We start from the raw sequence: 21,865 nt of genomic DNA on the forward strand, positions 1-21,865 counted from the left end.
TCTGTGATGTAGCAGGAGGTGTAGCTGATGTGGGGGTCAAATGGCAGAAGCTCAGCTTAAAGGCAACTCTCACAGGAACTTTTGCTATGTGGAGATATATCAGTGTTTAGCAGTACCGGGTTAGAGAGGAACCTAGGTATGCATTTCCAAAAAAGCAAGAGAGCAATGTGAAAATAAAGATTTTTGTTAGAAAATAGTTTTTTGTCTGCATGAAGTTTTAATTGTTTGACATAACCATAAAAGCTTTAGCTGCAGGATCACCATGTGCTCATAACAAAAATCAGGCACGTTCAGCGAGCCAGCAAATAATAGACACAGTCAATAGCATGGCTATTAACCATCTGTGCAGATCTTTTAGACTAGTAAAGTTGAACATGGAAATTTGACAGGTGGGGATACTACTCAGAAGCACATTTTATGTTGCATTAAATGTAAAATGCATTTAGAATTAAACCGAAGCATTTACTTACAGCCAAAATGCCCTATTTTTGCTTACAGGTGATCTCTGCTATCCTGAGTTTTATTCTGAAGGGAACATATACACGCTATTCAGTAAATAGAATAATTATATGTCTGTATTATTATTTAAGTAAATTCCACTTTCCACTGTCTCATATTGTTTTGAATGTAATACACTGGCAATTACTTTCTTTACTTCTTTATTAATATTTTAAAACTGTATCATCTTGTTTTGCTCAGGGATACAGGAAGCAGCAAAATGGAACAAACCCATCACTGAGCTGTTCCGTCACTGCATTTATGGTGAAGGCCAATGCATCATGGAACTTTCTGAGAAAAAAAAGAACAGGGTTGGTTTCTAAATATGCAGTAGCACAGTGCTTCCATTCTTTTAACATCCCCCGAGTAGTATGTTACCTGCATACATTATTCCTGTGCAACGTCTTCCTTACATAATGTTTATCTTGATAATAATTAAAAAAAAACCAAACAAACTGTTCTGTCCGCTCCCTGAACCTTTTCCCACTGTTCAAACACCTTCCTCTGTTTTTTCTTTCTGGATATTCTACTAAGCTGTGTGTCTTCAGGTAAAAAAAAAAACACAAAAAAAAACGGAAAGCCCATACAGCAATACTTGCTTGAGTTTCCATTATTTTATTTGGAGGAAAAAATTGCATAGTGCTGAACTGGCGTAGTGGGAAAAAGAATGTACCTGGAGTAGAACTGAGAGGAAAATAGAGGAGAGACAACTTCCATTCTCTCAGGGGCTGTGATTCTTCTGCCTTTTCCATTGCTTGCTGAAACTTCTATTCATTTCACTGCCCCACAGCCTTATTACCTCAGTGTTATTTTTATCTGGATCACTGCTCCTTATTTGTCTTGTTATAATGCCTAGGTACCTCAGCCAAGATCAAGACTGTACAAATATGTCCTGAATCTGCCAGTAAAATACTGCGGATTCTAATGGAAGAGGCAGGAATAAGAATAGAGAACGCAAACACTGTTTTAGTTTTACATAGAGAACAAGACAGAGGGAGAGACTAAGGGAGATGTGCCTGCAACTGGGAGCCTAGTGCCAGTTTGAATGTCCTGCTGTTCCCAAAAGAGAAGTTGAGTGCCACAGTCCTTGGGAGGCTGTTGGACACCTGGCTGGCAGTATGACTTGCTGCCTGTGTGTAGGTACCAGGTGACTATGTTCAATCCACTTGAGGTCATTTGCCCAAGGTTGTTCAAGGGGTGTGCAGCAAAGCTGTGCATGAACATAAATCCCATCAGCTCCAGCTCACTCTCTTAATCACAAATTACTTCTTCCTGTTTTCAGCTTCTCTCTTTTTCTTTCTCCCAACCAACCACCTACACTACTGCTGTTACGAAGCAGAATATCCTTTCCTGCCTTAAATCTTTTTTCTTTCTGTTTCCATCTTTGGTTTTGGCTCCTGTCCCCCTCTCTCGCTCAGCAGAAGGCTGAACGCTACCATGGTTGGAGGCTGTGTTATAGAATGTTCTCCACCCCTTCTGCTCTTTTGCCGGCATCTCCTCCCACCCCCACCCAGCATGCCCAACAACTCTCATGTACTCTGAAACACGGGGATCTATAGCTTTAGCTACTGTGCCAGTAGCTGTTGGTAGACATGCAAACAGGCGATGTGTTAAAAAACTCATGTCTGTGGAATACCCGCTCGCAAACAGCTCTCCAAATTAATTGCATGCATGTGAAAGAAAAATTCTTCTAATTCATATTAGATGTCTTCCCTTTTAAGTCGTGTTACACATTTATTTTGGGCAAGATTCAGTAGAAAGAATTGACCTTCTTAACACACTCTATTATTCTTTATAGTCAAGTCTATCTTTCCGTCACTAGGGAGCCATTCCATTTTTGTGTTGACATTTTTATCTTCTCTTTATATCTTTTCCTAAAGCCATGTTATTTACTGAATTTTTTGCTGACAAACAAAAGGATGAGAAAGAAAAATGGCATAACCCCCCCCCATACAGCAAATGGCAGGGGCATACTGTATTCCTCTGGTGCAGATGAGTAAGGTCTTAGCATTCACTTACTTCTTCACTACTTTAGTTCCACTGTCTTTTCCTTCTGCTGCTGCCTTAGTTCTCTTCTACCTGGTATTTTGTACTCATCTGGGTGTTTTGACATTTCCTGGTTTTTCATTGGTTGTGATTGCCCCTTCTTTTCTTATAATTTTCTTCTATTTGATTAATTCTGTCTCCAATTCTGTTTAGTCTTTCTGGCAACACCTATTTGCTAAGAAAAAAAATTATACGTGTCTGTAGCTTGTAAAAATGTCAATGTCAATGTGACATTTTTTGGTTTACATTACCAAATCTGGATGAATCCATGTTACTTACCTACTCAACAACCACTTTGTGAACAAAAGTATTTTTAGGGTTGGAGCATCTTGTCCTAATGCCAAGCTAAATGGCCAGTGCTAATGCAGAGCCACCAGAAGGAAGATCTTCATGAAGATGGGCATTAGTCATTGATGAGGAAGGGTATAATGATATCTCTTATTCCACTATTGCATATCTGAATATGCACTTTTTTAGAGCAAAGATGTACGCAGCGGTGGTGTTCTTTGTTCTTAGTGTATGTATCACATGGCCTCCATAATAGATGCTGACCACAGGAACACCAAAAGGGTGAAACTTTAACTGCAACTTGCCCCAATAACTTTGAACATCACTCTCCTGCAACAGGGTGCTGCTGCTTTCCCACAAGTAGCATAATGCCCAAACTGGTCTCCAGCCAGGCTGAGAGGTCAGACCATGACCTTGTAAGCTCAGCAAGCTTCTCCAGAGAGATGGATACATGATGAGCACTGAGGAGTCCTGTTTCGGTTCTGTATTCTTCTTTGGTGTCCTGATAAAATGTCCATACCAAGAAAACCACTACTACCAACACGTGGCTGGTGAAGGCAGCAGCTGAGCTCACCCAGGTCCGCCCTCATCTTGAGACTATGTATGAAGCAGCCAGTGAAGAAGATGGGTGATTTCATCACGCTCTGGATCTAAATGTGGCTATGGGAGAGCATATGGCTTCACAATTGTTTCTTGAGGTTTTTTTAATTCTCTTTCCCCGCGCAGACAGTTGCTGTCATTTTCACGAGATGAAATGTGCGCTGGTGTTATACTCGATGCTGAAATTCACACATGCTTCCCTTTAGCAGCCCCAGCCAAACTTTAACGAATTTCTAACCACTGAATGCTTGCTTTTTTTTAGAAGGTATTTGATCATGATGCTTTTAGCAGATTTAATTTTGAAAATAAGGTGATGTAATGAGTTTGGGGAAAAAAAGCAGCAAAAAAAGCCAGCCACAAAAGCCTAGGACTACAGTTTCACACCCAAAGAACAACTGTTGAGTACTTGCTCTGCTGAGCTTTCACAAGTGCAACCTTCCGCAGCAAAACCCCCCGATAAAGTGAAAAGATCCCTTAAGGGCCCGGGTCCCCTGGCACTGGGGCGCCAGGCCGAGGAGCCCTGTGGGCACTGGGGTGCCGTGACCGCCATCGGGATCGGCGTCTGTGCACGGGCAGGGCGAGAGAAACCCTCTGCCACTGCCCTCGGCTGGGGCCAGACCCTGGGCCGAGGCGGGGGGCGCGGAGGAAGGACAGCGCCCAGGGCGAGGCAGGAGGGGGTAGCCGTGTGAGGAGCCGGTGCTGAGGGAGAGGGTACAGGGAGCTGCAGATGCCCCTCTGGCTGCCAGGGGAGGGAAGGGGCTGGCGGGGCCGGGAGGGCGCTGGGGTGGCGGCTTCCCGGAGACCCAGAGCAGGGAGGAAGAGGCGCCTCGGCGCTGCGGAACCGCAGCGGTTGCAGTGCCCGACTCTCGCCTCCCCTCATCTCCCCTCCCGCCGCAGCTCTCTCCGGGTAGCGGTCCCTCGCTCGGGGGCGACCGTTGGCGGCTGGACCCCGCCGGCCCTGCCCCTCTTCCTACCCGCTCCGCCCCGCCGCCTCCAGACACACGGGCGGGCCCGGCCTCCCTCCTCCTCCCCGCACACACCCCCCTGCAGCGCCGCACTCACGATCACTCACACGCACACGCCGCCGGGGCGGCTCTGGCTGTCCGCCGCCTCCCTTCGTCGCGCTCCGCCAGCCGGATCACCTTCCCGGCCGCTGGCAGCGTGAAGGGCACCCCAGCCACTCTCTTTCCATACATCCCCACCCCGCCCCGCCGCCATCCGTCGCTTTCGGCCGTCCCCGCCCCGGGTGAGCGGGTGCCCCGGGCCATGAGCTGCGCCGGGGGGAGTGTCGTCCTCCCTCCCGCGGAGCCGCAGCGAGACCCCAGCGCCCCGCTGGAGCTGCCGGCCGGAGCAGGGGAGGGGAGCGGGGACACCCCAGAGGAGGGAGAAAGCGGTGGCCCCAGCACCGGCGAAGGCCGGAGGGGCGGCTCGGAGGCGGGGGCCGCCGGCGGCGACAAGCCCGAGACCCGCTCGGTGTGCAGCAGCGAGAGCGGCAGCGGCAGCCACCCCGGCGGGGCCGGCCCTATCTGCAAGATCTGCTTCCAGGGCCCCGAGCAGGTGAGGAGAGCCGGGCAGGCGGGCGGGCGCGGAGCGGACGGACCGACCCCTCTCACCGATGCCCGCTACTCCCGGAGGCAGCGGGTAGCGATCAGCACCGCGGACAGGGCTCGGCGCCTCCAGCCCGGTCCCCGCCCCGCTGCCCGAGAGGCCGAGAGCCGCTGCTTGCCCCGGGGGAGAGCCCCCTGCAGACATGCCCTGCTGGAGCAGCCCTCTGCTGTGTCGGCGGCCGAACGGACAGCCAGCCTCAGCTGTGACAAACGCTTGGGGCAATTCTGAGTCGGCGCAGAGCTTTGGGAGAATTCAGAGATTGCGATGGATGGCTTGCACACTGTGCATCATCGTGCCTTCGCGCTCGCTGGATCTCCCCTCAGGGACTTTGAACAGTACGAATCTCTCAGGTTTCTGTTAGACTTTAAAATGAGAGTGTTAGCTTACAGATAATGTTGAGAAGACCTCCAAGTATCTTCTTCATTACAGACAATACACAATATCAGCAATGGTTCTATAACTAGCGCTTTATAGTTTGTCTTGTAGTTGAGCTAAGCAAAATCTTCTCAAGGAAAGAAGAGAATAGCTGATCTGTATAATCTAGAAATAGGTGCACTGCTGGGGGAAGTGTTCAGTTACATCATTTGGGGCTGTCTGGCTGTACAAGCACAGAGCCATGCTCCAAGAGCAGGGCTCTCTGTGATGTCACCCATTTCTTTCCTTGTGATGACTGCAAATAACTGTTGGAGAAATGCATAACCACTTTGGGTACTATCTGAGGTATCTGAAAGGGCTAATGCTTCTATTGCTTGATGCACAGTAATCTTTCACTTCACCTATGCATAGACAGTTATCTGGCTTTGTCTCATTAGGAGTACCTGGATAGTTTTAAGACAATTTAATTTGTGACCATTTTTATGGCCAAAAATACATGGTTTTTCACGTATTGAAATTGAGACCAGTTCATTGCTACAGACCACTAAAGAGTTTGGTAGGGAATATACCTGTATAGAAAAGATTCCTTTAAAATTAATGTTTCTGTGTTGCCTTTTCAGGGTGAACTGTTAAATCCTTGCCGCTGTGATGGGTCAGTACGATACACACATCAGCTTTGCCTGTTAAAGTGGATAAGTGAAAGAGGATCATGGACCTGTGAACTCTGCTGTTACAGATACCATGTTATAGCAATTAAAATGAAAAAGCCTTGCCAGGTAATTCATTTTTTTGTTTGTTTGCATTTTTTGTTTGTTTGCTTGGTTGTTTTTTCTTTTAAAAATGTGGTTTTCCAGTTATTTTTAAGACCAAAATGATTCTTATGTTTATTTCAAGGTTTTTGGAAAATGCACCAACACCCACTTGAAGCTAATTGTTAAGATTATTTTAGTATGTTAAGACATATTAAAACATGCAGTCATTTGATTGTTATGTTCTTCTAGCATTTGGCTTGCCACAGAAGTGGTCTTCAGAGGTTGTGAAATTCTGTAATTAGATAAGTCATACTGAGACATAACAGAATAACCTGAATCTCCCTGATTCACTTTCTAAACTTCAAACATGTCTAAAGGTTCTAAAGATTTGCTAAAGATTCAGTCAGAGGTTGATTTCATTCATTCATTCCAGCCTGGGGTCCAGAGGAGAGAGGCAAGGGAAACTGTTGCCTGCGCATTTATATACCGTAAAAAAGTAAATGGAGTTGACTTTTCAGTCTTGGCATGATCCACAATAGCAGAATGTTCTTTAAGTTTTGTTTGTTTTTCAGAAGCTGAAATGTGCAGTAACATTTTCCACATCTCCCTTTTAACACTATCACAATATGCAGCTGGAAGTTAGAATATTATAGTGGTAGCATGTTTGGGGAGAGGGGAGGGGAAACTCAAAGCTTCAGCAGACCTGTTAGAGAAGCCTTAATACCACTTTGCATATCAGAATTTTTTAGAGGCTTAAAATCTGATCCCAGAAATTGTGTTTCATAACATCTGAGGAACATGTTAGTAAGATAATTGTATCTGGTTTTAGTTTTGATTCTGTGAGCTTAGAGATGATGGAGCTCTCGAAGGCAAGAGCACTTGGGTCATTTTTCTGTGCCCGAGTTTGATTGGAGTTTTATAGAAAAGACATGCTTGGATGGTAATGGCAGTTGTGTGAACGTGATAAGCATTCCTTGGGTGTAGAGGATGTCTGTAGTATTTGCTTACAGTTCTTCAGATTAGGTACAAGTACTTTTGAAGACAGTTGTGACTTGAAGGTTTTTCTTTATGAATCCACAAAGCAAACCTTTTAATGAGCTTTCCTAGATAGGACCTTTATGATGTAAAAAAACTAATGGATTTGTGGAACACTCCAGAAAATAAAGGTGGTAGATTCTGCTTCTACATAGACTTTATCTGGTGGTTTAGCATGGGATTCTGTTTGATCCTTTTGGCTTTTTTTTTTAACCCTTTAAAAATCTTTGTTTCCTGTGTATCCATAGCAATCTCATCCTTTTCCTAGCAGAGGTTATATTAGCAACAGTTTGCAATGGTAGTTTCTGAAAATAGTCGTTTGACTGCAAAGATATGACACAGTTGCCTGCAAAGAGGCATCTAATACTATCTGAGATGTCCCAAGGTAGCCGAAATACCCATACAGAACAGCAGATATGGCACAACTTATGAGAGACTCTGGAACAGCTGGAGGCTAAGTGGGATATTAAAAGACATCCGAAATGGCACTAGACACCTATCTGTGGAGAACAGAATCAAGCCCGAGTTTGAATTCAATTTCTGTGAAAAACAGAAGCAAAGAAGAAAGTGTCAGTAAGTGACAGAGTAGATGACAATGTTCAGCCAAGCTATGACCGAAGCAGAAAGAAACCAAAAAGGCAAAAGTTAAATGCCATTCTCTTCATGAGTTATGGCACTATTTTGTTTTTTTTTTTTCTGAGAGTGGATACACAGGATAGGATGGGACTAGATTCATGTTTCTTCTTTGATAGCTTGAAAAATACTTGATTTATTCTTAACTCTTTCATTTTTAATGTAAATTATTCAAGTCTGTCCTTTCTTATTCTGACAAAATATCATAAAAAAAGATTTAAAGGAGTTGCATACTCAAATAATAAGTTTGACATAAATTTCTCTGGTCAACTCCTGACACCCAAAATGCCACACATCTCTTTGGAGAGATGCAGTGATACCTTTCTCGTTCTCCTACACTGAATATTCCTCTTGCAGTTCCAAAATCTAAAAGGAAGGCTCAAAACTGCAGTCATTTGTGTATTTTAATGAGGGTGATCAGTCCTAAAATGCCCTCGCTCCTCTCTCATATTCTTGAGTATAATAGTACTGGTGATTTTTAAGAGCCGTCTTGGTTTAAGCTTTTGGACAAGTTCTGAAGCATTTGCTTGACTATGCAGGTTTTTCTAAGGTTACTTTTTGTTCAGATTTGATAAAATCCAAGAGTTAGACCATTTCAATATAGGAGTAGTTTACCACATCTTTACTGAGGTAGCCAATGTACTTAAAGTTCCCAAACAAGCAAGACTTCCTACAGTACATTAGAGACAATGTTTGGACAGTAGTAGGTCAGTCTTCTATGACTAATAGCAGTCTGCCCAAGTGCATGTTCTTAGGATTGTCTCTACCAGTATTTAACTTATTAGATCTGTGTAGGCAGTGTCATAAGAGGGAAAAAGGATGCTGTTTAACAAAGTGACTTTTACTCAGTGAATTTTCTATGCAGATTTACACCAGCTCCTCAGGTTCATTCTTACCTCCTGTATTTATGGAATGTAACAGTGTGTAGTGAGTTAAGAAGTAGGAGATTTTTCTATGTTTTCTTCCAGAACACTGGAATAAATGCGAATATTCCATTTAATATCTAACATTTTTTATGGTTTCTGTTGCTTCATGGCAGGGAAAGTAATCCCAAAGGGGGGCCTCTTTGGAGGCAGTACATTCAAGGAACAAAATTTACTATGGTAAGTGATTATTCCAATAGAAATTTTTTCAGTGTCACTTTGTATATTTCAGCAGCTACTACTTATCACTTTTAAGAATCCAATCCTGGAAACACATAGACATTTAGCACAGGAAAAAATAACAAACCAATGGGCTAACAGTGGTAGGTGAGCACACAAACAAGTGATGAGGTTTGATACGGTGTTTCATAGAGAAATGCAGGTTTAAATTTTTTTCAGTGTCCTTCTCAGGATGAGCTCAGAAATATTTATTTAACCTTGCACTAGTCCATTACTGAAAGCACAGGTTCACATTGCTGGACTTTCTCCTCTTGGCAGGGTGGAATTTGATCCAATAATAGGCAAGATTATATTAATAACTAGGAACCCTCTCCCCTGAGTTATAGTGAGAGGAGATGGAGCAAATACTGCTTTGGGCAGGGAGTTTTGGAAGCTTTCCTTTAAACAACTTAAAGATGAAGGGAAAACTTTAAATCATAGAGTCACAGAATCATAAAATAGTTAGGGTTGGAAAGGACCTTAAGATCAAGTTCCAACTCCCCTGCCATGGGCAGGGAATCCTCAAAGTAAACCATATCACCAAGACTCCCTCCAGCCTGGCCATGAACACTGCCAGGGATGGAGCATTCACAACTTCCCTGGGCAACCCGTTCCAGTGCCTCACCACCTTTACTGCAAAGAACTTCTTAACCTAAACTTCCCCTGTTTAAGTTTGAACCCCTTATCCTTTGTCCTATCACAACAGTCCCTAATGAAGAGCTCCTCTGCAGCATCCTTGTAGGCCCTCTTCAGATACTGGAAGGCTGCTATGAAGTCTCCATGCAGCCGTCTGTTCTTCAGGCTGAACAGCCCCAACTTTCTTAGCTTGTTTTCATAAGCATGTCTGACATGGAAATGAGATCCACTTAGAATTGCATTTTAAATTAACAAGGAGAAAGCACAAGCAGAAATATTTTTTTATATTGTTTAAGCTTTATAACTTGTACAGATTTCCTTCTCAAAGGAAATATAAACCAATTGCTTTATTTTTATTGGTTATATTTAATGATTAAGCTATTAGCAAATCAGTTCACTAGGCTTGCATGAATGTATATTGAAGAATGCCAATTCTTTTGTAAGATTAAGAAATAATGATTAAAAGTGGGATACAGTCATGCAATGGTTAAGAAAATTTACTTTGGTGCTAAACCCCATCATTTCTATAAAAGTAAGCAATAAAGATACTTAAAGAATAACCTTTTCTAGACTGTTACTCTAATCTATCATAAAATAGTAATATGTTAGATATTTAATGTGCCCTGTGCTTCTGTTCATTAAAACATTATTTTCTGGTACTTCAAGTAAGCTGGACCTATTCCAAAAGCGATACAGTAGGTTGGTATGCTAATTTAAAAGCTAATTTCATGACAATTCAGCACCTTCTCTGACATCAGAAAAAATCACAGACCAGTTATTCCAAAGAGTAAATACTTCATTGTTAAGTCTGATTTCTTAATATAGACAAAAAATTAAGGTTGTTCTTAGCATCATTTAAGCAAGTATGTAGTTACTGGAGGTGTAATGTGGCTCATGAGTTCAGTGCTTTTCGTTGGTCCAAATTGTGTTACTAACATTTGAGATATTCGGCATAAAAAATACTCTGTTCAATAGTTTCGTGAATTACAGGTTCTATTTTTTCAAGTGTTGTTAATGTGAGTAGTCCTTACTCGTCTGAGTAATCTCACTGGCATCAATTAGCTAAGCATGAGCTGGAGGCTCTGTAGCAGATTGCATGCACATGTATGTGTGTTATATTAAAAAGTATAAAAGTTCTCCAGATACTTCAGTATGGAGGCCAATGGACAGAAAAAATATGTAGTAAATGTTTAGTAAAAGTTGTTGCTAATGACTATGCTCAGCTGGATGAAAGCATTTACTTTTTGTAGGCATAACTAAAAAGGAGAAAGGGAGAAGGTTCAAATCTCCAAAGGAGCTTTTAAAACTACATTATGTACTAACAACAGTCTACTAACATTGTTGCTGTTACTGTAATGAAGATCAAGGAGGATACATTGTGCTATTCAACATGTTGGTGCACACAAAGAAAAAGGTTTGTCCCGGTCTTGGACAAAATACAAAAAGTTTGAAAAAGAGATAAGGGACAAGTCTATGGGGATATATAAAACCAGTGATCTCTCTACACTAACTATTTTTAACTATCAATCGCTGAGATTTTGGCCTCTCAAATGGGGTGAGTTTTAAGATGCCTCTTGAAAAGAAATAATGAATCTTTGCAGGCACCCTTTGAATGTGAAGGCAATATAGAAGGGCTGTTAGAAAATTAAATACTTGGCTGAGATAATTATAATGAACAGAATAGAGATGAGAGTCGATGTCTGAGTAGCCATTAGAAGGTAATTAATGTCAGTAAAAGCCTGGAAGGACTTAAAAAATCAAGTCAAGTTTGTTTTATTTGACGTGATTGGGAAGAGATGAACCAACACACGGAGAAAGAAGGGCAGTAATATGGTCAAAGTAGTGGACTAAAAAAAAAGTTGTGTTTCAAGCAGTCTTGTAGTCATGGAGGAAATTGCATTTGTCATGAGCTTAAAAGCTGTGTTGCAATAATGCAGATATAAGATGAAAGAGATGATGAAAAATTAATTTTTCATATATGAATAGTCTTAGAAGTGCTATACAGAAAGCACCTGCAAGCTTTAGAAATACTGTGAACAGGAAGATCTAAAAAGGTATTTAAATTTAATGGGTTATAGAATCCTCATGGGTTGAAGGACAAATCCATACTACTTTAGGAAAGCTGGGCTGTGAAGATCCTGGAGATTTTAATGAACTTAAATGTATGGTAAGATTTGTACAAACGGTGGTAGAAACAGACAAATATTTTAGTTTTGAGAGTAGAGAGAATCCTGAAACAGAAAAGTAGGTCTGTCAGTCATCAGCATAGATATAGTCATTGTACTTCTCGCACTCTTGCTTTTCTAAGCACCTACTTTTGGCTACTTCTAGGGAGAAGTTACTAGAGTAGATAGACCTTTTGATTCAAAACACTCTGAATGATTTCAGTGATATGAACTAGTGGTGATTACAGTCAGTTCTAAGTAACATACTTAATGAGTTTAGAAATAAAGACTATCAGGACTGTTGGAGAGACCAATGGTGTTAAATTTGTGTTTTTTCTTTTTATGGTGGAAAAGGCAAAATATATTTCCTGTGTACTTTCTGTGAAAGAACTGAAGGTAAATGAAAAACTGACAAAGAGAATTGGTGTGAGTGGGTCAGGAGGAAGGACAGAATCATGTCACTGATGCAAAGTGGAGTAATTATGGGAAAAGAGAGGACAGTAAAAATTTCACCACTGATGGAAAGGACAGAAATGCAAAATAGAAATCACCAGAGGGAAAATGCTAAGGGGTAATGAATTTCATGTTGTCTTATGTTTCCTCTGTTTTCTTGCAATTAATGCACAGACACAGGGGTAAAAGGAGTAGAGAGTTGGAAAATAAAGACAGCATAAAGGTGTGGAGACAGAAGTTAATCGAGCTTGAGAAACACATTTGGTTAGCCGTTCGGAGGAGGGAACAAATTCATCATGGAGCCAGTGAACAGGCCACTAGTGCATTTCTAGCATCCTAGAAACAAAAGACATGGCTGTTACTATACAGAGCTGAAGGAGCGCAAGATGGACATTACAGTCGAAAGGAGGAACAAAACTGTACAAGCTTTAGAAGGATGGAGAGAACTGCTAACCAATGACAGCTAAGAGGGAATGGGATAAGAAGAATCATCAGTACCAATGATCTGAAAATTATGAAATAATAATATATGAACAAATGAAGTGGTTCTATCACATTGATATCACAGTGACAGTTGGGTAGGGATAAGGAAGAACTAATAACAAAAGACTAGAAATAGACATGTGTGAAAAGCTAATCAAACCAATGAATGGCTGTTGACCATAATCACCAGCATCTACCTCGTGCATGTCACTGAAACTCAGAGTGTATCAGATTGAAAGGTCTATCTACTTTAGTAACTTCTCTCTAGAAGTATCTAAAACTAGATGTTTATAAAAGAAAGGGTGTAAGAAGTAATACAACTATATCTATGCTGTTGACACTGAAGCATACTTGTTAGTCTAATGAAGACAGATGACATTTATCTAAGATATCAAAGTGGTCATCAACATGGGAGGTAAAGCATCAGGAAGGAACGTGGGAGACTAAAGAGAGTAAAGAACTGAAATTGGAAGGATGAAGTAGAAAGGGATTAAGTGCACAGAAAATAGAAGCTCAAAAGGGGAAAAAGTTTGATTTTACTTTAGAGAGTCCTATGAAAGAACTGAGAGTGAGGAGGGGCTGGGGGGGAGATTTAAGTCAGAACTGCCAAAACTTGGAAACCACCTGTTTGAAAGCTATGATTCAGTTCAGAAACTTGTTTATTCCTAGTCTTGTTAAGATTTTAACATTGTATGGCAAAAACTATGCTTTCTGGCTGGCTGGAATGGATCAAGATTGAAGCAGTGATCTAGAAGGTGTAGCTAATATTTGTGATTTTGCTACGATTGGAGTGCCACCAGCAAACACACAAGATCTGCTTTCCTGATTCTCTGTGTCTTCCTGCTTTGCTAGATGGAACATTTGGTCAAAGTTGGCATCTCAACTAGCAGAACTCAGGAAATCTGTTATTCTTGTCGGAGCATCAGTTCTACCCTGCAGGGAAACAGACAAGCCACTCTGGTGCTCACTATCTAAGATAGGTGATTATCTGTAGAAAATAGATTAGGCAAAGAAATGCTGGTCAGATCATAGAGAACAGTTTTGTACTAATGTGTAGATAGACTTTTTAAACTAATTCTTTTGCATTCTCTTAGGTAGTTTTATACTAAGGTAGTCAAGCACCTACAACAAATAAATAAACCAGAGCATGTTAAAAAAAAAAGAAAAAAAAGAGCATTAAAGGTATGTGGGTGTGTGCCCCTCATATGTTCCTCTTTTATTTCCTGTAGCATATTAAAAAAACAATTGTTTTCTTGATTTATTTTGGGAAATGTGTGAATTGTGCTTACAGCAGTTTGACTGCTTGAATGGTGTGAAGCAACAGTTAGTGCAATGTAAACTGTGAATGGTACTTTGAAATAAAGTCTTAACTACAAGTGCCATTCTGATCTAGTGGTAAGACACATAGATTCAGGTATAGATAGACAGAGATATATGATATAGATATATGATATAGATATATAGATATAGATATATAGAAAGATAGAAATATAGATATATAGACATAGGTATAGATGTAGATTTAAAAAATGTTATTATCTTGGTGTATTTAATAGTGGCTTAACTACTTCAATTAAAAAGGTGGATTCTTTGAGCCTGAGATTTTCATGGGGAAAATTCACTAACAGGAGACATGGTGAAAGGTTTTTTTTTCAGAGGAAATATCTTGAATAACAGTTATTACTGAAATTATAAGCATAAATTATGTATTTACAACACATTGCATTGGAAATATACTTCCAAAATTAAAAGGCATTGTGAATGGGAATCTAGATTGCTACATGTATATAGTTACTGTCTTTTTAAGTGCTTAGGATCTTTAAGTAAAAAAAAATCCTTAGGATATCTAAGTAAACAATGCAAGGCTTAAGATATGGTATGGGACCTGCATTTAGGAGCCTTTGAGTTACTGTCTTTTGTCATTTTTTGACTGATTGGGTATTTTTCCAGTAGCTTCATCTTCTAGCCTAAAATTGATGAAATTTACTTAATGATGAAAGATTTGTGAGTTTTCAAATGCAAATTTTCATCTTTATCTTACATCCAAAAATCCTGATTATTTGGGTCCTTAATTACTATCAACAGAGATTAGTGAAAAACATTATAACCAAGTACTGGTTGTTTCAGCATGCTGCTTCTGTCTCTTAGTGTGAAAACTTGCTAATAAGTGATAGTGTGCTGCTTTTATACCTTGTGTCTATGATTCCTTAGCTCATGCTTATTTGGCAGTGTAAGTAGCCTGCCCTGAGCACTATAACCTCCTGAGTTCTCTTCCAGTTCTCTTCTTGTCTGTCCTGTGAAGTGCCACTGCAGTTTTTTCCACAACTATAATTTGTCAAAGAGAAGTTTTATTAGGTTCATTTTAAAAATTCCTTTTAATGTTTCTTGGTCTTGAATGTTGGTCAGTTTGCATTTCAGGGCTTCATCCAAATGACTGTAGTCATGCTATCTTCTTTCTTAAATTGTTCAGCTGGTGAGACAGCTTTTGCATCTATTGCACTTAGATTTGTTAATTTTTTTTTTGTCCCATAAACGTGTTCAAATTGGATGTTTGGTGCTCAGTCTGAAAACTCTTATGTATCTGGAGAAAATTAGAGTAAACTTCAGTATGCCTTCTCTCAGGCTAAGGAAGCTCTCTCTGCTCACCAGGCAAGAACAGAAAAAGAGTCTACTTCCTAATGGAATGCTTTATGTATCTTTCATTGCAGTTATCTGAGCAATTTGCAATTTACGATATACCTGCTTGTGATTACTTCCAGCACTTTGTGTTCCTCCTTGGATGACTAAATTCTGCATCTCAATTTCAGGGCTGCTGTTTCATAGGAGGAAGGCAATGTCACATATTTTACTTGAAGGAATCAGCATAACAGCTGATGTGAGCTCACTGGTTCATGTCAGAATAACACAAACAGAATACAGGAGACTTACAGCCTTTTCCTGCATTTGCAACATTGTCCTCCACATAGCCTCCTCCTTTAGTGACCACAGGAATCATCGGAAATTCCAATAATTCGATGTCACCTTCCAAAAAAGACACTTCACCTGTATTTAAATGTAAAATTATGACTTCGAATCTCCGGAGACTTAATAAAGAGGGTCACTTTCTCCTCAGGCAGCATTTACAGAGTATTGTCTATCATCTCATTGCTTTCTGAATGCTTGCACCAAATAGAAATTTGATTAATTACAGATGCCTTCTGCTATATGTCAAACCTAAGGGCAAGATCTTAATATCATCCACTAATCAGTATAAGGAGAGAGACCACCAAATGCATATTGGGGTTTTCAAAATCTTCTGCTCTGTCTTGTCCTTTCCTTCATATACCCTTGGGTAAAAGATCTAGAAAATATGTGAAATTGATAGTTATTCTAGGGAAATGTGTGTACTTCAGAGTTTCTCCACTGAGAGTCAATATGGTCACCATGTACTTGAATGTGTTCATAAATGTGGAAAATCTTCTGTGCATTCACTGCAGAGTTTACGGCTGTGGGGATTTTAGAAACTTATCTTTCCTCTGTGCCTTTCCCTCATGCTTTTGTAGATCTTGTTAATAGAATTGCTGTGAACCTAGCCAGAGCAATTAAGACCTACAAGATCCAAGGACTTCAGTCTTCTAGCCTGGGCTATTTCAGAGGAGAACATAGTTTCAGTAGTTTAAAGTTACTCCTGGTGTTTATCACATGACACAAGCGAATCTGTCTTCATTGTACATCTCTAATGCATCAGGTCCTCAGGATAACCTCCAAAAACTTTCTTTCTTCCTTATTTGGGTTCAGAGGTACAAACTTCAAGTCTGTTTACTTAAAAATCATCTAGCATTTCCACAGTGCTATGTCCTCTGAGCTGAAATTAGCATATCTGAGGTGTGAATAAAAAGCCATATCTCTGTCCCTGTGTCACTCTGTCCCTGTTTTTTCATCCTTTCCTAATTTTGTGGATGAATTGGCCATGTTATCTAAGTACTGAACCATTGCTACCTCTGACCTATCAATCCCTAAGGAAGTGACCCTTGACTATGAGATTAAACCTGTGACTATTTCTCTACTCCCCTCAGTAACTATGCTGACTACTCCTTTTCCAGTCTTGTGACAGAAGTCAGGAAGATTCTTGGTCTAGCGAGTTGCTTCAACAGGAGTTACAGTCTTTTTTACTTTTTTTTTCTGGTAATCAAGGCCTAATTCCATTCACTTCAGGAGAATCATAGAATCGTGAACAGGTTTGGGTTGGAAGGGAGCTTAAAGATCACCTAGTTCCAACTTCCCTGCCATGGGCAGGAGCACTTCACTAGACCAGGTTGCTCAAAGCCCTGTTCAACCTGGCCTTGAACACTGCCAGGGATGGGGCAGCCACAGTTTCTCTGGGCAATCTCTTCTAGTGCCTCACTACCCTCACAGTAAAGAACTTCTTCCTAATCTCAAATCTAAATCTACCTTCTATCAGTTTAAAACCATTAAACCTCATCCTATCACTACACTCCCTGATAAAAAGTCCCTCCCTATCTTTCCTGTAGGCCCACTTAAAGGGGAAGAGGGCTTTAGAGAATACGTTTTATGATATTAACAAGAAAATTACTTGAAAAAGTTAAATAACTTTATTTATAAACTGAAATACATGTGGGAATTTTCATTGCTCCAAGGGGTGATTAATTTGCATCTCATGTTTATTTTCAAAGCTCTTTCTGAAAATTTCTGTATGTGCTTGAAGGCTGCAATCCTACTGTCTGTCTATGGCACTCAGCATCTCTGCAGTGTTGTGCAGCTGCCTGCTGGAGAATTCCACCACTGGACTGAGTTAATGTGTTGGCTGAGAGCCTGAGCTGCTTCACTTTGGTAGACCATGAGCAGGCATTCAAAAGTGACATTCTAAAAGCTGTTCTTCTATTGGAAAGTTGCCAAGGCTTGTTTTCATAGTCACAAAGAAATACTAGCCTTTCTCCTTCAGCATGGCCATTCCAAGTTCCTGAGGAGAAATGATGCTTTCCTTCCTTCAGTTGCTCTTCTCTCTTAGAATCCTGTATGATTTAAGGTCAATAACTGCAGAAATGGTGCTCTTCACTACAGTATAGCAAAAGCTGTCTGGTGTCTGTTAGAATACTGTCCATTTTCCTGGTTTGGGGTTTGGTTTTTGTGAGTTTTTTTTTCTTATATTTTCTTTGGATATTGAGCCATATCGAGTATTTTCTACTTCAGAGTTGGATGCTGGCTAAGTTACTAATAGTCAGCCAGGTCTGACTGGCAAACATATGTGAAGAAGAGTGTTATGTCCTCCCCTTACCAGCTGTCCAGGGCAGTTACATCTATTCGTGTTTAGAGCCAAGAGATCTTATTCTAGCCATTTCACAGTGCTGAGACCTATTCCGTCAGCTCTGTCTGCAGTCACTATTCTTAGAGGCTTTGCATTTTCTCAGCTTGCAGTCTTGATATTTTTCAGAGTCTAGTGAGTGTGTGAAAGTTCCATCTGAGATGGAGAAATGTTCCTTGCTTTCTTCATTAGGGATTGTCCTTGTAAGGATGAGTTGCTCACAAACTTTAGGTATTAGAACTTCTTGTCTTACTGCAATGGCAGAGCCAGAGCCAGTTGAATGCCTGTTTCATTCCAGAGAGGTCAAAAAAATCAGCAGCCTATGTGCAAAAAGTTTTCGGAGTGGGTAACAATTTGTTTCAGGATACATATCCTATAGGACCACTGGGGTGCTTTTCCAAGAGTGCTCTAAACTAGTTTAATCAGAGCTCAGTTGTTAATATTGTTAAGGAATCTAGAAAAAGTGTAGACTGTAGGACAGTGCAATCTCAGAGCTGCTGTTCTGAAATGAATACCAATACCTCCATCATACATAGTTAGTGAACATAAGGACTGTTGTCTAGAGACAACAAAATGTGACTGTGTTTATAGACATAAACTTGAAAAGAAACAATATGCAAACAAGGAAATGGTTCTTTAATAAGGACATTTTCCATACGGACAGAATGTACTTACCTTTCATTCTTTTAGGTGCTTCTTATATTTGAGAGAAACTGAGGGTGTTTTTATGTTTATGTTGGTACTGCAAGAGATGGTACATGGGTTATGTGTAAGTCCTATAAGCACCATTAAGCCAAGAACAATTTATAGTTTAGTGATGTTCAAACACAATGGTAAGAATTGGTATTACAGTTTTTGATATTATAGCCATTGCTTCTTGCAGTTCTATGAATGTTGATGCACAATATAACAAGTCAGAAAACTGGGTATTTTCAGTGTTCAAAAGCATCAGTGTTATTGTGCAATTTAATGTAATTACTCCAAGGGATTTCAGACATATTCATAATACAGTTAGAGAGAAATATCGAGTTTCTGGTATAGTGTATACTGGAAAGGCAACTATTTTCTTTTTTTACAGGCATAACTATTGTATTTAATGATACTTAATATCTAAATTGCCACTTTCTGTAATTAAGAACTACATCTTATGTATTTTCAGATCTTAAAAATGGAGTCTTAAAAGTAACCGGGTGATTATAACCGTGGCTACCCCAAAGTATTAGAAAAAATTAATTACTAATTCAAGCAACAGTACCTACTAGTTTGTAGTTGTGATTATGTAGCACTACCTGAAAAAACAGGCAATCTACTTTTAAGATGTTGCTGATTGTTTTTAAATTAATAACTTAATATTTAAAATAATTATTATTTTAAGCATACATGATATTAATTATTGTAATTATAAATGTATTGCACATCTAACAGAGTTTAATTATACACCATATGCAATATATAAACCAATGTCAATAAATAAGTTAATTCTTCCATTAGGGCAAAGTTTCAAGCACTATATTATTTACTATACTCATTTGCACAGTTTAAGATTTTAAAATTAGGGCCAAATTGTCTTCAAGTGAAGATTTATTGCTAATTTAATTGATTCCAGAATCAATCTAATTGATTTGCCAATCTAATAAATTACATTCTAATTGACTTTCAGAGCAGGCTCTGCCAGATTTTGTACAAGCCAGAACACAGGACTGTCTTCTTCATGCTTACATGCAAGTAGATAATACCTTGGTTACCTTGATATTCTTATCGTCCTGCCTTTTAACCTTTACACAATATACACGTAGTCTTGCTTAGGGAGTAGGCAAGGCTACAACCTTACCTCTGAACTCAGGATATATTTCTTTAGTCTTTTTGTTACCCTCAAAATCTGAAGTTTCCTACAGCTTATATCTTACAATGAAGCACATGAAATAAGGATTGTCTCTTCCCCATGTGCGTTTTCCAGATGTTCACATGAAAATTCTGATCCCATTCTGTGAATTAGTTTTTGTTCAAAAAGGTCAGGGGCAACAGTTGTACTCAATTGTTCTGGTGAGGTTGCACCCTTCAATGCTGAAACACATCATTGCCATATAGCAATAGGAAGGAGACTGGGCAGTGAAGGGTTTTTCAGCATCCAGAACCCACTAAAGAGGATAGTGTCGGAAATAGTTCCTGTTGCTTTGTAGCATACTGAAATCATCTCCCTACTCATCCCTGTAGTGATGTGAATAGAAGAATCAATTTAATTTGCTTTCTCTTTGTTTCAGTGAGCATCTGTGTATTGTATGGGAGATGGAAGTGTTCCAATAAATTACTTGGAAAGAGTAGCCAGCACATTCAGAAAGTCGAGATAGTAGATGAAAGTGTGAATTTCAATAAATGAACTGGAATTAATACTTGAATACTTTCAATAAGATAGACAAGAAGACATCAACAGGAACAATCAAGAATAGATGATCTCTATACTGACGTGTGGCTAAGGCATTTGTGTGAAAGAAGCTTGTTCGGTACCTCCATACTGAGCAATTTTTTACACGTCTTTTAGCTTCATGCTCAGAATTTTTTCAGTTAAAAGTATTCAGCAGCAGTTTTAGCTAGAATTTATGAACAGTAAATTTCCCAGGAGAGAAAGAAAAAGCAACTCCAGAACCCTTTTGATACTGTTTGTGTCCAAAGAAAAATACCCTCCTAAGTGACTAGTCAGCATGAAAAATGTTAATACCTCCTTCACACAGCTGGTTTATAATTTTGATGAGACTTATATTCTTTGAATAATTAGAATAAATGTGGGGTTTTTTTCCCTCAGTGTTCTTCAGGAATGTGGACCTATCCATAACATGAAAATCTATGCCTGAGCTAATTTTTCAATTTAATTTTGAGCATCATCTTGAAGTTGCAGAGAATTCAACAACTATGGCGGGCTTTCATTCCTTCCATTCATTCATATTTAATTTTCAGATAAGGCTATCAAGAGTACAGCTATGTTGCAGTGAAACTCAGTATGTCCAATAAAGTTGCAACATAAATTGAACAATTCCTTCTTTACAGTAGGAACAGTATTTATTCACATAGAGTGGTAACTTTCATTCACTGGCTTTCACCAAATACACACATGCCCATGAAATGTTCAAAATACCGAAGAACTAAGCTGCTAAGCTAAACTTAATTGATTAAAGTCTCATATGAATTAAAAGCTGACTTGAGAATAATTCACTTTAACCTTACATACTTCTCACAGATACATCTTTACAACACACCATGAATTTTAAGTATTTTGTGGTATATATTTTGGGCAGAATTTCATCCTGGTGGATTGACAGACAATTCTTAATGAAAAGCAGAAATCAAGAATAAGAAAAAAAATCGATCTTGATTCTACCATGATTTTAAAAATAGTAAGATAAAATCTTAAACTATTCTGCTTAATGAATATTTTGAAAGGTGAATGTAATAGAATGTGAAGATTTTGTACATAGCTCAGGATGTCCAGGTTTCTGGGCACTCAGAAATCTGAGCTTCATCCGTTGTATGTGTAGATGCAGTAACTATCAACTAAATTGCTATGGGGTGCATGGATGGACAGCATCTCCACAGTAAACGTTCTGCTCTCAGAATGTCCCAGGTAAAATACTGGTGCAGTCTTTCAGTCAGACTGGGAAGTTGCATACAAGCCAAACTATCTGTACCGATGAGCTCTCTGATATATGAAAAGATAATGGGCATTATGACTACAGGTGCACTATGTGTTAATAATTTATCAAAATAGGTAAGCATTAATGGTGAGCTGCAATTTTCATGGCATTGACTTTTTATTTTTTTTAATAAAAAGACATAAACACAGAAGACTATAGCAAA

General features: G+C 39.6%; 1 protein-coding gene and 1 long non-coding RNA gene across 2 annotated transcripts in view; one reads left to right on the plus strand and one right to left on the minus strand.

Annotated features, from left to right (window-relative positions):
• Window positions 1–1,097: 1,097 nt before the first annotated feature.
• Window positions 1,098–3,109, minus strand: LOC130609653 (uncharacterized). The gene is made up of 2 exons (XR_008974836.1): window positions 2,824–3,109; window positions 1,098–1,419 (listed from the first exon to the last, which is right to left on the minus strand). It is a non-coding gene; the product is annotated as an uncharacterized LOC130609653 (long non-coding RNA).
• Window positions 3,110–4,466: 1,357 nt separating this feature from the next.
• Window positions 4,467–21,865, plus strand: part of MARCHF11 (membrane associated ring-CH-type finger 11) — a 32,144-nt gene continuing 14,745 nt past the window's right edge. The window contains exons 1-2 of the mRNA XM_057428882.1: window positions 4,467–4,989; window positions 6,036–6,191. Coding sequence (XP_057284865.1) covers window positions 4,699–4,989; window positions 6,036–6,191 — 447 coding nt within the window. The 5' untranslated portion in view covers window positions 4,467–4,698. The remainder of the gene's footprint in view (window positions 4,990–6,035; window positions 6,192–21,865) is intronic.

This window comes from Pezoporus wallicus, unplaced genomic scaffold (assembly GCF_028554395.1).
Source record: "Pezoporus wallicus isolate ANWC-B61680 ecotype Strahan unplaced genomic scaffold, APGP_CSIRO_Pwel_v1 contig_6658, whole genome shotgun sequence".
Lineage (NCBI taxonomy): Eukaryota > Metazoa > Chordata > Aves > Psittaciformes > Psittacidae > Pezoporus > Pezoporus wallicus.